The 11,731-nt window shown below is 42.3% G+C and overlaps 1 protein-coding gene across 3 annotated transcripts in view; it reads left to right on the top strand.

Moving 5' to 3' along the window:
- Positions 1–11,131, top strand: part of Fastkd5 (FAST kinase domains 5) — a 14,388-nt gene extending 3,257 nt beyond the window's left edge. For 2 of the 3 annotated variants that reach the window (XM_023718543.1, XM_023718542.1), the window contains 2 exons: positions 1,469–1,531; positions 8,301–11,131. In XM_023718543.1, coding sequence (XP_023574311.1) covers positions 8,338–10,767 — 2,430 coding nt within the window. In that variant the 5' untranslated portion in view covers positions 1,469–1,531; positions 8,301–8,337 and the 3' untranslated portion in view covers positions 10,768–11,131. The remainder of the gene's footprint in view (positions 1–1,468; positions 1,532–8,300) is intronic. The other variant, XM_004634319.2, reaches the window with a different exon arrangement.
- Positions 11,132–11,731: the final 600 nt, after the last annotated feature.

Here is an 11,731-nt window from a genome sequence, read left to right as displayed (position 1 = left end):
ATTTTTATTTATTACATTTATTTATTGTGTGTGTGTGTGGCCAGCTCAGCCCACCAGGGGGCAGGTCTGGCTGGCATGTGGTGCTGGGGATCGAACCGCGGTCCCTGTGCTTCGCCAAGCCTGCCCCAAGTAGGTGCTCTAGACCACCGAGCCATCTCCCCAGCCCCTCCAGAAGCTCTTTGAGTATTTCTTTTGCCACTTCTAAATAACTCATTTATGTTATTACCAGTATTTCTTCCTTTTGTTTTATGGAGATAGGATCTCACTGTGTTGCCCAGGCTGTTCTTGAATTCCTGCATCAAACAGTCCTGCCTCTGTCCTGAGTAATCGGGACTGTAAGTTTTGAAGGTTGTTCTGCAGTGCTGGTGATCAAACCCAGAGCATTGTGTATGTTAAACAAGTACTCTATTACTGAGCTACATCCCCAATCTCATCTCATACTGATATTTCCTGATTTCTAAGATAGATAAATATATCTTTTTGACTTCCTTATTGTAGATTTTTGAGGCACTAGACAAACCCCCTGCCTCAATCTCTTCTGATACTGGGGATTGAACTCAAATCTTTCACACCGAGCTACTGTACATCTTAAGCCCTTTTTAATGTTAATTCAATTTTTTAAAAAAATGTATTTAGTATAGGGTCTATAGGCTCTCACTATGTAGATTAGACTCTTAGTGATCCTCCTGTTTATAGCCTCCCAAGTGTTGGGATTATAGGTGTGTGCCACCACACCCAGTCTAGGCCCTTTTTTTTTTTTTTAAACTTTTATTTATTTATTAATTTATTAATTTGTGTGTATGGCCAGCTCAGCCCACCAGGGGGCGGGGCTGGCTGGCATGTGGTGCTGGGGGATTGAACCGCGGTCCCTGTGCTCTGCTAAGCTTGTTCTAAGTAGGTGCTTTAGACCACTGAGCCATCTCACCAGCCCCCAGCCCCCTTTTTAATGTTGAGGCAGGGTTATCTCTGCGTTGAGTTGCCCGTGCTGGGGTCAGATCTGTGAACCATTTGCCTCAGTCTAACAGAGTCCTGAGATTATAGGCATGTGTGCTACCATGTAAACTGGAGGCCCTGGGTATCTTATCATGCCCTAGTCCCTCTTAGCTTACTTCTTCCTATATCTTTCCAATATAGCTTGCTCATAATTTTTAGCAAAGTTATTGCTCCAAGTTTATATTAATAAAATAGGGGGCTGGGGAGATGGCTCAGTGGAATAAGTGCTTCCCTGGCAAGTGCAAGGGCCTGAGTTCAATCCCCAGTTCTGCCAAAATAAATAAATTAAATAAATAACTTAATAAATTAATAAAATAATGTAAATGTTTTTTAACATGTGAGCAGGGAGTATAATATGACATTTTCTATCTTGTATAATTTTTTGTCTTCCTGGAGTTATTTTTGTTATTGGTTTGATTTTTATCAATCATTTGTCCCCAAATTATCCATTAGAACTGTAATTCTTTCCTCCCAGGTACTTCCTGTATGAACTGGAAGAGAACTGTGGTTGCTCTTCACATCTGCTCACAGCTTTTGTGAAGGTATCTTCCTTTCCTTTGCTTATCTTCTGTGTTGAACCCTAACTTTTGCATGATGTATCCCCTCCTGCCAGTTTTCAGGTCTTACATTGGGGTAACTCTCTTTGCTGTGATCCTGGGACATCCTGCAAAAATCCATGCCTTCATGAGGATTTCAGTCTTCTTCTTCTTTTTTTTTTTTTTTTTTTTTTTTTGGTAAATAGTGTAGCTATAGCAAATCCTAGAAAACTAAATTACTAGAAGTAGGAAGGACTTTAGTTGTTTATTTTTGAGACCAGGTCTCTCTCTAATTGAGATCTCCCTTGAATTTGCAGTATTCCTGTTTCAGCTCCCTAAGTACTGGGATTACAGGCTTACATAAGTGTTCTTGGGAGGGTTTTTTTTGCATAGCCTGTTTTTTAGCCTTCAACTGCCTGCCCCTGGAACCCTGAGAAGACCATAAATCAGTTACCTGTACTCTTCACCCCAGGTCTGGTCCTGTGTTTCCTGACTCCCATTCTTGTCTTTATATGCCAGTAATGTGGATTTTAGAATCAGACAGTCTTCAATATTAAGCCCTCCTTAGTCCTTTGGCTATGTAATCTGTGGCAGGTATCTTTACCTTATAAATTCTGTTTATAAATAATATGGAGCTAATAAGCTTATATTATAGAAAGATTGTAAGAATAAGAACTAATGCAGATAAAACAGCTTGTAGGGGCCGGGGAGATGACTCAGTAGAATAAAGCACTTCCCTGGCAAGTGCAAGGGCCTGAGTTCAATCCCCGTTTCTGCCAAAAAAAAAAAACCCCAAAAACCAAAAACCAGCTTGTACAAGACTCTGAGCCTTATAGCTGGGCATGGTAGCACATCCCTATAATCCCTGCACTTACTTACTTACTTTCTTTTTTTTTCTTTTTTTTGGTGGAACTGGGGATTGAATTCAGGCCCTTGCGCTTGCCAGGGAAGCACTTATTCCACTGAGCCATCTCCCCGGCCCCCCTTTCTTTCTTTTTTTTTTTTTCCCCCTTTCTTTTTACATTTATTTATTGTGTGTGTGTGTGTGTGTGTGTGTGTGTGTGTGTGGCCAGCTCAGCCCACCAGGGGGCGCAGCTGGCTGGCATGTGGTGCTGGGGGATCGAACCGCGGTCCCTGTGCTTTGCCAAGCTTGTTCCAAGTAGGTGCTTTAGACCACTGAGCCATCTCTCCAGCCCTCCCCCTTTCTTTTTTAAAATTTTTAATTTTTTTTTTAAATTCTAAAGAAGGGTCTACAGGTGTTTAGGGTCTCACTACTAGATCAGACTCATAGTGATTCTCCTGTTTACAGCCTCCCAAGAGCTGGGATTCCAGGCATGTGCCTCCATGCCCAGTCTCAGTTGCGGTCTTAGCATGCCCCAGGGGCAGGACCAGCATGGCAGGCCTGAGGGTCGAATCCCTGGCCCCTGTGCCTGCTTGCAGGCACTTTAATCCACTGAGCTATTTGGCTGCCCCCCTTTTTTTAATTTTTATTTTTATTTATTTGTATATTTATTTATTTTGTGTGTGGCCAGTTCAGCCCACCAGGGGCGGAGCTGGCTGGCATGTGGTGCTGGGGGATTGAACCGCGGTCCCTGTGCTTTGCTTAGCTTAGCTTGTTCTAAGTAGGTGCTTTAGACCACTGAGCCATCTCTCCAGCCCTCCCCCTTTCTTTTTTAAAATTTTTAATTTTTTTTTTAAATTCTAAAGAAGGGTCTACAGGTGTTTAGGGTCTCACTACTAGATCAGACTCATAGTGATTCTCCTGTTTACAGCCTCCCAAGAGCTGGGATTCCAGGCATGTGCCTCCATGCCCAGTCTCAGTTGCGGTCTTAGCATGCCCCAGGGGCAGGACCAGCATGGCAGGCCTGAGGGTCGAATCCCTGGCCCCTGTGCCTGCTTGCAGGCACTTTAATCCACTGAGCTATTTGGCTGCCCCCCTTTTTTTAATTTTTATTTTTATTTATTTGTATATTTATTTATTTTGTGTGTGTGTGTGTGTGTGTTTGTGTGTGGCCAGTTCAGCCCACCAGGGGCGGAGCTGGCTGGCATGTGGTGCTGGGGGATTGAACCGCGGTCCCTGTGCTTTGCTTAGCTTAGCTTGTTCTAAGTAGGTGCTTTAGACCACTGAGCCATCTCCCTGGCCCTAGAACCTCGTAAGTCATTCCTGTCCCCCCTTCCCGAATCCCTTATGTGTGTGTGTGTGTGTGTGTGTGTGTGGCCAGCTCAGCCCACCAGGGGGCGGGCTGGCTGGCATGTGGCGGCTGGGGGATTGAACCGTGGTCCCTGGGCTTTGCTAAGCTTGTTCTAAGTAGGTGCTCTAAACCACTGAGCCATCTCACCAGCCCCTATGTTCCTGTTATAGACTCTTGAGTAGTTAGAATTGCAAGTGTACATCATTATGCTTGTTCTTGGCCCTGTGTTTATATATTCTTTGAGACAGGGTTTTTTGCTAGGTAATCCAGATGGGTCTTGAACTGACTATGTAGCACAAGCAGGCCTTAAACTCATGATTCTACTGTCTAACATCTTGAGTGCCTGGGTTATAAGCATGTGCCCCCATGCCCACCTTTGGCCTGTATTTTCAAAAATTAAAAAGCTACCTCAAGGACTGGCAAGACAGCTCAGTGGACTGTTAGCTTAGACAAGCATGTTGGCCAGGGTTTGATCCCTGGCATTGTATGCCATGCTGGCCCTGCCCCTGGGTGAGCTGAGCCAGCTATGGAGTCCAGGCATAGTGGCGTATGCCTATAATCCCAGCACTAGGGAGGCTGAAAACAGGAGGATCGCTACAAGTCTGAGCTGCATAGTGAGGCCCTGCACACATACACATATAAAAAAAGGCCACCTCAATTCAAAATAATGGCTCTACACCAAACACTGATGTTCTAGACAGTTTTATTACAGGACCATGTACACTAATTTTATTAATTTGTTAGAATTAATTTAGATAATTATATAGTGGTATTTGTTAATTTATATACTCATCTTTGTTAATAGTTCTAAGCTCCCAAAAAGACAGGAAAAGTTAGTTCATCAAAGAAAACAGGAAGTCTTTCCACAAAGAAGCTATGCAGTTAATTTCCCTTTTCATTTGTTTGTTCTTTTTTGTTGTTGTTATTTGTTCTTTTGAGACAGGGTTTCACTCTGTAGTTCAGGCTGGTCCTGAACTCACTGTGTATCTCAAGCTTGAGCTCAGGATGCTCAAGCTCAGGGCAGTCCTCCTGCCTCCACCTCCCAAGTACTAGGATTATAGGTGTGCACCATCACATCCACTCTTTTTTTTTTTTTTTTTTTTAAATGTGTATTTTAGGTGATGGCACTTGTTTGTAAACTCTTGTTTTGAAGACTTACATACACGTTTTCATGTCCTAATGTTTGCAACATTTATATCCCTGTAAACCAGCCTGTTTTATTGGATGAACATTTAAGTAGAACACTATTGTTTTAGGGTATAGTACATCCATTTTGTAAATAATTGTTTGGTTTTTTTTTGTGAAACCGGGGATTGAACTCAGGCCCTTGCACTTGCCAGGCAAGTGCTGATCATACTGAGCTATCTCCCCAGCCCCTATAATAGGCTTTAAAAGTTATTTCCAGCTAGGTGTAGTGTTTCACACCTATAATTTCACCACTGTGGGAGGCTGAGACAGGATGACTGTAGGTTAAGCCCACATTGGGCAATGTAGTAATATTCTATTTCAAAATAGAAAAATCTAAAAAGGGCGGGGATATAATCTAGTGCAGAGGCCCTGGGTTCAGTCTCTACTACTGAAAAGCAAAACAAAAACAAGAAATGATCAAATTATTTCATAAGATCTGGCTTGCCGAATGAGATAGTTGCATGTTAGACTGAATTTAAGTTCCATAGTTCAAAGCAGGTTCTCTTAAAAACTATAGTTGGAGCATTTTGTTACCTACTTTCTCTTTTATTGGTATCCTGCTTGTGCTAGTGTGTTGAGATTCCTAGTGACTATTTTTTTTAGGATTTCTGAATTTTATTTATTTTTATTTTATTCATTTTAATGAGGAAAAAAGATAAACTAGCAGTGAAACAGTTTGAAAACAGGTTAGGACAGTTACAATAATTAATACATTGCATATTGTTGTCTTCTTAGTAGTTATGCAGAGGACAAGATGCAGACATGATATCTTGTCTAACCTAGTGACTATTTGGAAGCATATAATTTTTTGTTTTATTTTATTTTTTGATTTTGGTGGTGCTGAGGATTGAACCCTGTCTTTTTTTTCTGTTTGTTTTTTTTTATTTTTTTTGCGGAACCAGGGATTTAACTCAGGCCCTTGCACTTGCCAGTGAAGTGCTTATTCCACTGAGCCATCTCCCTGGCCCTAGAACCTCGTAAGTCATTCCTGTCCCCCCTTCCCGAATCCCAGTCTGTCATTGGTGGCTTAGGTCTCCTCTGGTTTTGCTTGTCAGGCTTTGGCACTTAAATGGAAAGACAGAATAAAAATAGAGGAAGAAGGGCTGTCCAGATAGCTCAGTGAACTAAAGCGCCTGCTTAGGCAGAGCACAGTGGCCAGGGTTCAATCCCTGGTGTGCCATGCCGGCTCCACCCCTGGGGCTGAGACTAGGTGTGGTGGTGTGCACCTGTAATCCCAATACTTGGGAGGCTGAAAACAGGAGAATCACTAAAAGTCTGATCTCTGTAGTGAGACCCTGTAGACCCTGTGCTAAATTTAAAAAAAAAAAAAAAAAAAAGAACCAAAATTGAGGAAGGCAGGAGTATAGCAGTCAGTTCACAGCCTTTCATGATCTGTACCAGGGGAAAATGGGAGTGATGTTGTTTGGACACAGAATGAAGATACCATGACAACTAACTCAGTGGAAGCATTGCTAATAAGCTGCATGGTCCCCCTAGTGTGTCAACAAAATAGTGGTGTGCATGATACTCATGCTGCTGAACCTGGAGCCCAGCTTTGAGTAGTTCTTTGCTCCCTGCCCATGAATTGACAGTGAGCGAGACCTTGCTTGGCCTTCTACTTTCTCCTACCAATATGAGTAAGCTTTTAAGTTTTTGGTTGTAATGGTGTTTTTTTGGTGTGTTTCTTTGTTTTGCAGTGCCTGGGATTGTACCCAGGGTGTAATTCATGCTAGGCTGGTTCTTTGCCACTTAGCTATACTCTCAGCCCAACATGACGGAGTTTCTGAGGATACTTCCTAACTGCATGGATAGTCTGAAGTACTGATTTAGATTCTGTTAAAAGCCCCTGGAGAGAACAGTCAGCATCTTGTAAAAGGTATAGAAACAGTGTTAGAATAACAGAATTCCATAATTAAAAGTTAGTACTGTAAGAACTGGGTGAATTACTAGGGTGACATTAGTTAGACCTTATACCAAGTTCTACTTTGTTCTTTGTGCAACTACAAACTTCTTCATTCTCCACATATGAGCTTTATGTCTTGATATGAAGGAGCTAGAATGAATTGTTCACTTTTATTTTTTTGCAGCACTGGGGATCAAACTTGGACCTTGCTCTTGTTAGGCCAGGACTTATGCCACTGAGCTATATCCCCAGCAGATTGTTCAGTCTTATTCCTGGGTTTCTCTTTGGAAATTTGCCCACCTCATCCTGGTTTTTTTTGTTTTGTTTTGTTTTGTTTTGTTTTGTTTTGTTTGTTTTTAGTACATGTTTGTACTACATAATGGTTCGATTCATTGTAAAGAATTGGTACATATACCTAACACATCTCTTCTTTTTTTCCCCTCCCCTTCTACCCGTTTATTTTTTGTCAGCATCAGATTCATTTATTTATTTTATAACTCTTTATTAAGTTAATTTTCATAAAGACAGATTGACAGCTGGACAAGTAGGCCAAAAAGTTAAAACACTTAAGACGTAAGACAATTATATTAAATCAGTGTATGGGGCCTGGAGTATGGCTCAGAAGCACGAGTGCCTGTCTGGCAAGCACAGGTTCTTGGGTTTTTTTTTTTTTTTTTTTGTATTTTTTAGGGAAGGGTCTATAGGGTGTTCAGAGTCTCACAACTAGGTTGGACTTGTAGTGATCCATCTGTTTACAGTCTCCCAAGAGCTGGGATTACAGTTGGGTGCCACCACACCCAGTCTCAATTACTGTCTCAGTGTGCCCTGGGGGCAGGGCCAGCATGGCAGGCCCTGAGATGAAACCCTTGCCCTTGCGCCTGCTTGTAGGCACTTTAATCAGCTGAGCTATTTGGCCAGCCAAAAATTTGAGCTGTTTTTTAAAAAAAAAATTTTTGGCTACTTCAGGCAGCCTTAAAGGCAGGTCTGGTGCAGCTTCTGGAGCTGGCACTCGAACCATGGTCCTATGTGTCAGACTGCATTTGCCCAAGCGGTGCTTTAAATAACTGAGCTATCCCACAGAGCCCCCAGGTGCTGACTTTGATCCTCAGTACAAAAACAAAGCAAAAAACCAATGTATACTTTTACATGCGTTGCCCTCCTCATTCTGTTGAATGTTCGGAGAGCAAATTATATCTTTTTAACCATCATTGCTACCTTTCTTCAAGGAAGATTGGACTGAACAGCAGTCTAGAAATTACCAGTGATCCCTGGATTTGGGGGTCTTCCTGTGGCCTTCTGTGAGACACGGAGTTTATCCTCAGACATGCTGTTTTGTGATTTGGGCATTCATGTTTTGTGATTTGGGCATTCAGTAGCATTAAACTAATTTGAGTGGATACTAGAGTAGTTTGAATCTTATTTCTTAAAATGTGAAAATTTTGATGTGATAGGTGGAAGCCACTCATTCTTCATCTACCCTTTTTTCAGTATCTGGCACCAATTCTGGCCCAGTCATTTGTCATCCATGGCTCTTGTGATATGCCGAAGATGTCCAGGCAGTTTCTGTGGAACATCTCCTTGTCCAGCTCTAATCAAGCACCATGTAAACAAGAAATTGCCTGGTCACACATGTGAGGACTGTGCTCTCACTGCAAAAAAGAGCAGTACTGACAGAATGGCAGCCACTCTCAAGTTATTAAAACCTTTAAAATGTCACACATTTTGCAGTCCTGTTGCCTACGGGGCAACCCAAAGTATGCTTCGTTGGAATATGGGAAGCAGCAGGTGGTACAGGGGACTGGACCATCCAAAGCACAGTGGCTCCTGCCATCCTGCCAGAAGAGTGAAGAACATCGATGGCACCATCTCCTCTCAGAGAGTTCTCATAATCAACAGTGCCCTTTTGGACTTGGGATTCCACAAGGCTTCTACCTCGAAGACCAGCACATTGCAGCCCAGGAACATGAGAGCTGATGAAGAAGATGTAGAAGTTTTTGATACCTTTAAAGACACTCGAGTTTTCCTTCAGCTCAGGCCAGAGTATAAGCTTCACAGCTATAACAAATCAGAGACTTGTCAGCCTCTGTCTGTTTCAGAAAGTGAACTGATTTTACACAAAGTCAGAGTGAGTCAAAATAACCTCCAGCCTCAAACCATTGTTGATTATTTCTGTAAGCTGAGCTCTTTGCCTGCAGAGCAGTGTCCCATTTTGCTCTTGAATGCCAGCTTTGCACTGCTCTGCCAGCTGAGTGTGAAAAACATAAAACTCTTTGATATCCCAGATCTGATCAGTATTTTTAAAGCTTTGGTCAATTTAGAAATCCCTTATTCCCACCCAATGCTGGATGTATATGAAACCAGATTCGGCCATCAGGTATGGGAGATGAGTCTGGACCAGCTTCTCTTGGTGGCTGACCTCTGGAGGCACTTAGGCCGGAAAGCACCGCGGTTCTTAAAAATTTTTTTTAGTTACCTTAATTTGCACTGGAAAGATCTATCTTTGTCCCAGTTGGTTCATTTAATTTATATTATAGGTGAAAGTCGTCAGGTACCACAGGACTTAATGCAAAAACTGGAATCACTGATCCTTAAGTATTTCGACTTGATCAATTTAGAGGAACTTGGTACAATCTGTTTGGGCTTCTTTAAGTCAAGTAGTAGTCTCTCTGAATTTGCTATGCGGAAAATTGGAGATTTGGCTTGTGCAGACATGCACCATCTGAGTAGTCATGCCTTAGTGCATATTCTTAAAATGTTCCGTTTCACTCACGTGGATCATGCAAATTTCATGAAGCAGTTTGTAGAGATTGCACCTCAGAGAATTCCTTCCCTGGGGGTTCAGGGTGTCATGCACTTAACTCTTGCATGCTCATCCTTACGCATGTTGGATGAAGGTATAATGAATGCTGTGGCTGCCTCTTTGCCTCCTCGGGTAGCACACTGTCGAAGTAAAGATGTTGCCAAAATTCTGTGGTCATTTGGAACTCTGAATTATAAGCCACCCAACACAGAAGAATTTTATTCCAGCTTGATAAATGAAATTCACAGAAAGTTGCCTGAATTCAACCAATACCCAGAACATCTGTTTACCTGTCTGTTAGGTCTGGCATTTTCTGGATACTTTCCAGCAGAGCTCATCAATGTTGCGCTGAGTCCAGAGTTTGTCAGGTTAGCTCAAGACAGATCTAAATTTGAACTTACTAAGGAGCTATACACTCTTGATGGTGCAGTCGGCATTGAATGTCCAGATTACAAAGGCAATCGTCTTAGTTCTCACCTTCAACAAGAGGCATCTGCAAATCTGTGGGATTTAGCAAGGAAGGATATGAACTCTAAGCCTGAATTCCTAGAAGCTCTCTCTTTTCTTGAGACCATGTTGGGTGGCCCCCAGTATATCAAGCATCATATGATTTTACCTCATACACGATCTTCTGACTTAGAGGTGTGGCTTGATGTTAACATGAATGCAATACCATTTAATAGAGAAGCCATACCAGCTGAAGACAAGGTCATGTTAAAGCTTAAACGTGTGGGAGTCAGCCTTACAGATGATTTGATGAATCAGTTGCTAAAAGGGAAAGCAAAAAGGCATTTTCAGACAGAAACTGAGTCAGAGACTGGGCAGTGGCCCATAATGTTGGAGAAAGCAGCCATACCAATGGGTAGCTTTCTTGTGACAAATAAGCCAGGGGCTGTTGACATGGCTGGTTTGTGTCCCCCAGCCCATATGCAGGCCCTACCAGTGAAGCTGGCTATTCAGTTCACACATAGGAACCAGTATTGCTATGGTACAAGGAATCTACTTGGACTACATAGCATGAAGCGGCGGCAGCTGGTTCGGCTTGGGTATCGAGTGATCGAATTGCCCCACTGGGAGTGGTTCCCACTCTTGAAACGAACTCGCTCAGAGAAGCTGGCGTTCCTTCATGAAAAAGTGTTCACCTCTGTTCTCTAAACAGACTTTTTTTGGCTGGGGGGACTAGGGATTGAATTCAGGCCCTTGTGCTTGCCAGGCAAGCACTTATTCTACTGAGCCATCTCCCTGGCCCTCTGAACAGGCTTCAGGAACATTTCGTCTCATAAAATCTGTAGGTTTACACAGTACAAGGCATATTGATGCTGAAAAGTTTTCAGATTTTGGAGCATTTTGAATTTTAGATTTTCAAATTTAGGGATACTTATGGTAGTCTGTGCAATTTTTCCAAATCTGGAAACACTTTTGATCTCAAGCTTTTAGGTAAGGGACATAAAACCTGTATTGCAAAGTAATTATAAATGTCAAAATATAAGAGTGATAATAAAATAATGTGTTAAGGAGATGTGTGCTTCTGTTTGCAGATGGACCATGTTACTGTGAATTAATTATAACCTAGCAAGTTACTAATTTGTATATATCACTTTTAGTTCTTTAAAATTTTTTTTTATTTATTTTATCTTTTTGAAACGGTGTAGCTATGCAGTTCAGGCTCATGTTGAGCTCATGTTGTAACCCAGGCTGATCTCAAATTTACAAGGATCCTCCTGCTTCAGCTTCCCACATTCTGACAGGTATATATACCATACCCAGCTTTTTTTTTTTTTAATTAAAAAAATTTTTTTGAGGGCTGGTCAGATAGCTCAGTGGATTACAGTGCCTGCTTATGCAGATGCAGGGACCAGGACCAGGGTTGTGCTATGCTGGCCCTGCTCCCAGGGCACACAGACAGTGATTGACATTCGGTGTGCTGGCGTGTGCCTGTAATCTCACAGTTTTGTTTTTTTTTTTAACATTTATTTATTTATTTATTTATTTTGTGTGTGTGTGTGTGTGTGTGTGTGTGTGTGGCCAGCTCAGCCCTCTAGGGGGTGAGGCTGGCTGGCATGTGGTGCTGGGGGATCGAACTGTGGTCCCTGTGCTTTGCCAAGCTTGTTCCAAGTAG

This window comes from Octodon degus, unplaced genomic scaffold (assembly GCF_000260255.1).
Source record: "Octodon degus isolate 3935 unplaced genomic scaffold, OctDeg1.0 scaffold00060, whole genome shotgun sequence".
Classification (NCBI taxonomy): Eukaryota; Metazoa; Chordata; class Mammalia; order Rodentia; family Octodontidae; genus Octodon; species Octodon degus.
The sequence above is the reverse complement of the archived record's forward strand: the minus strand, read 5'-3'. Positions and strand labels throughout refer to the sequence as shown.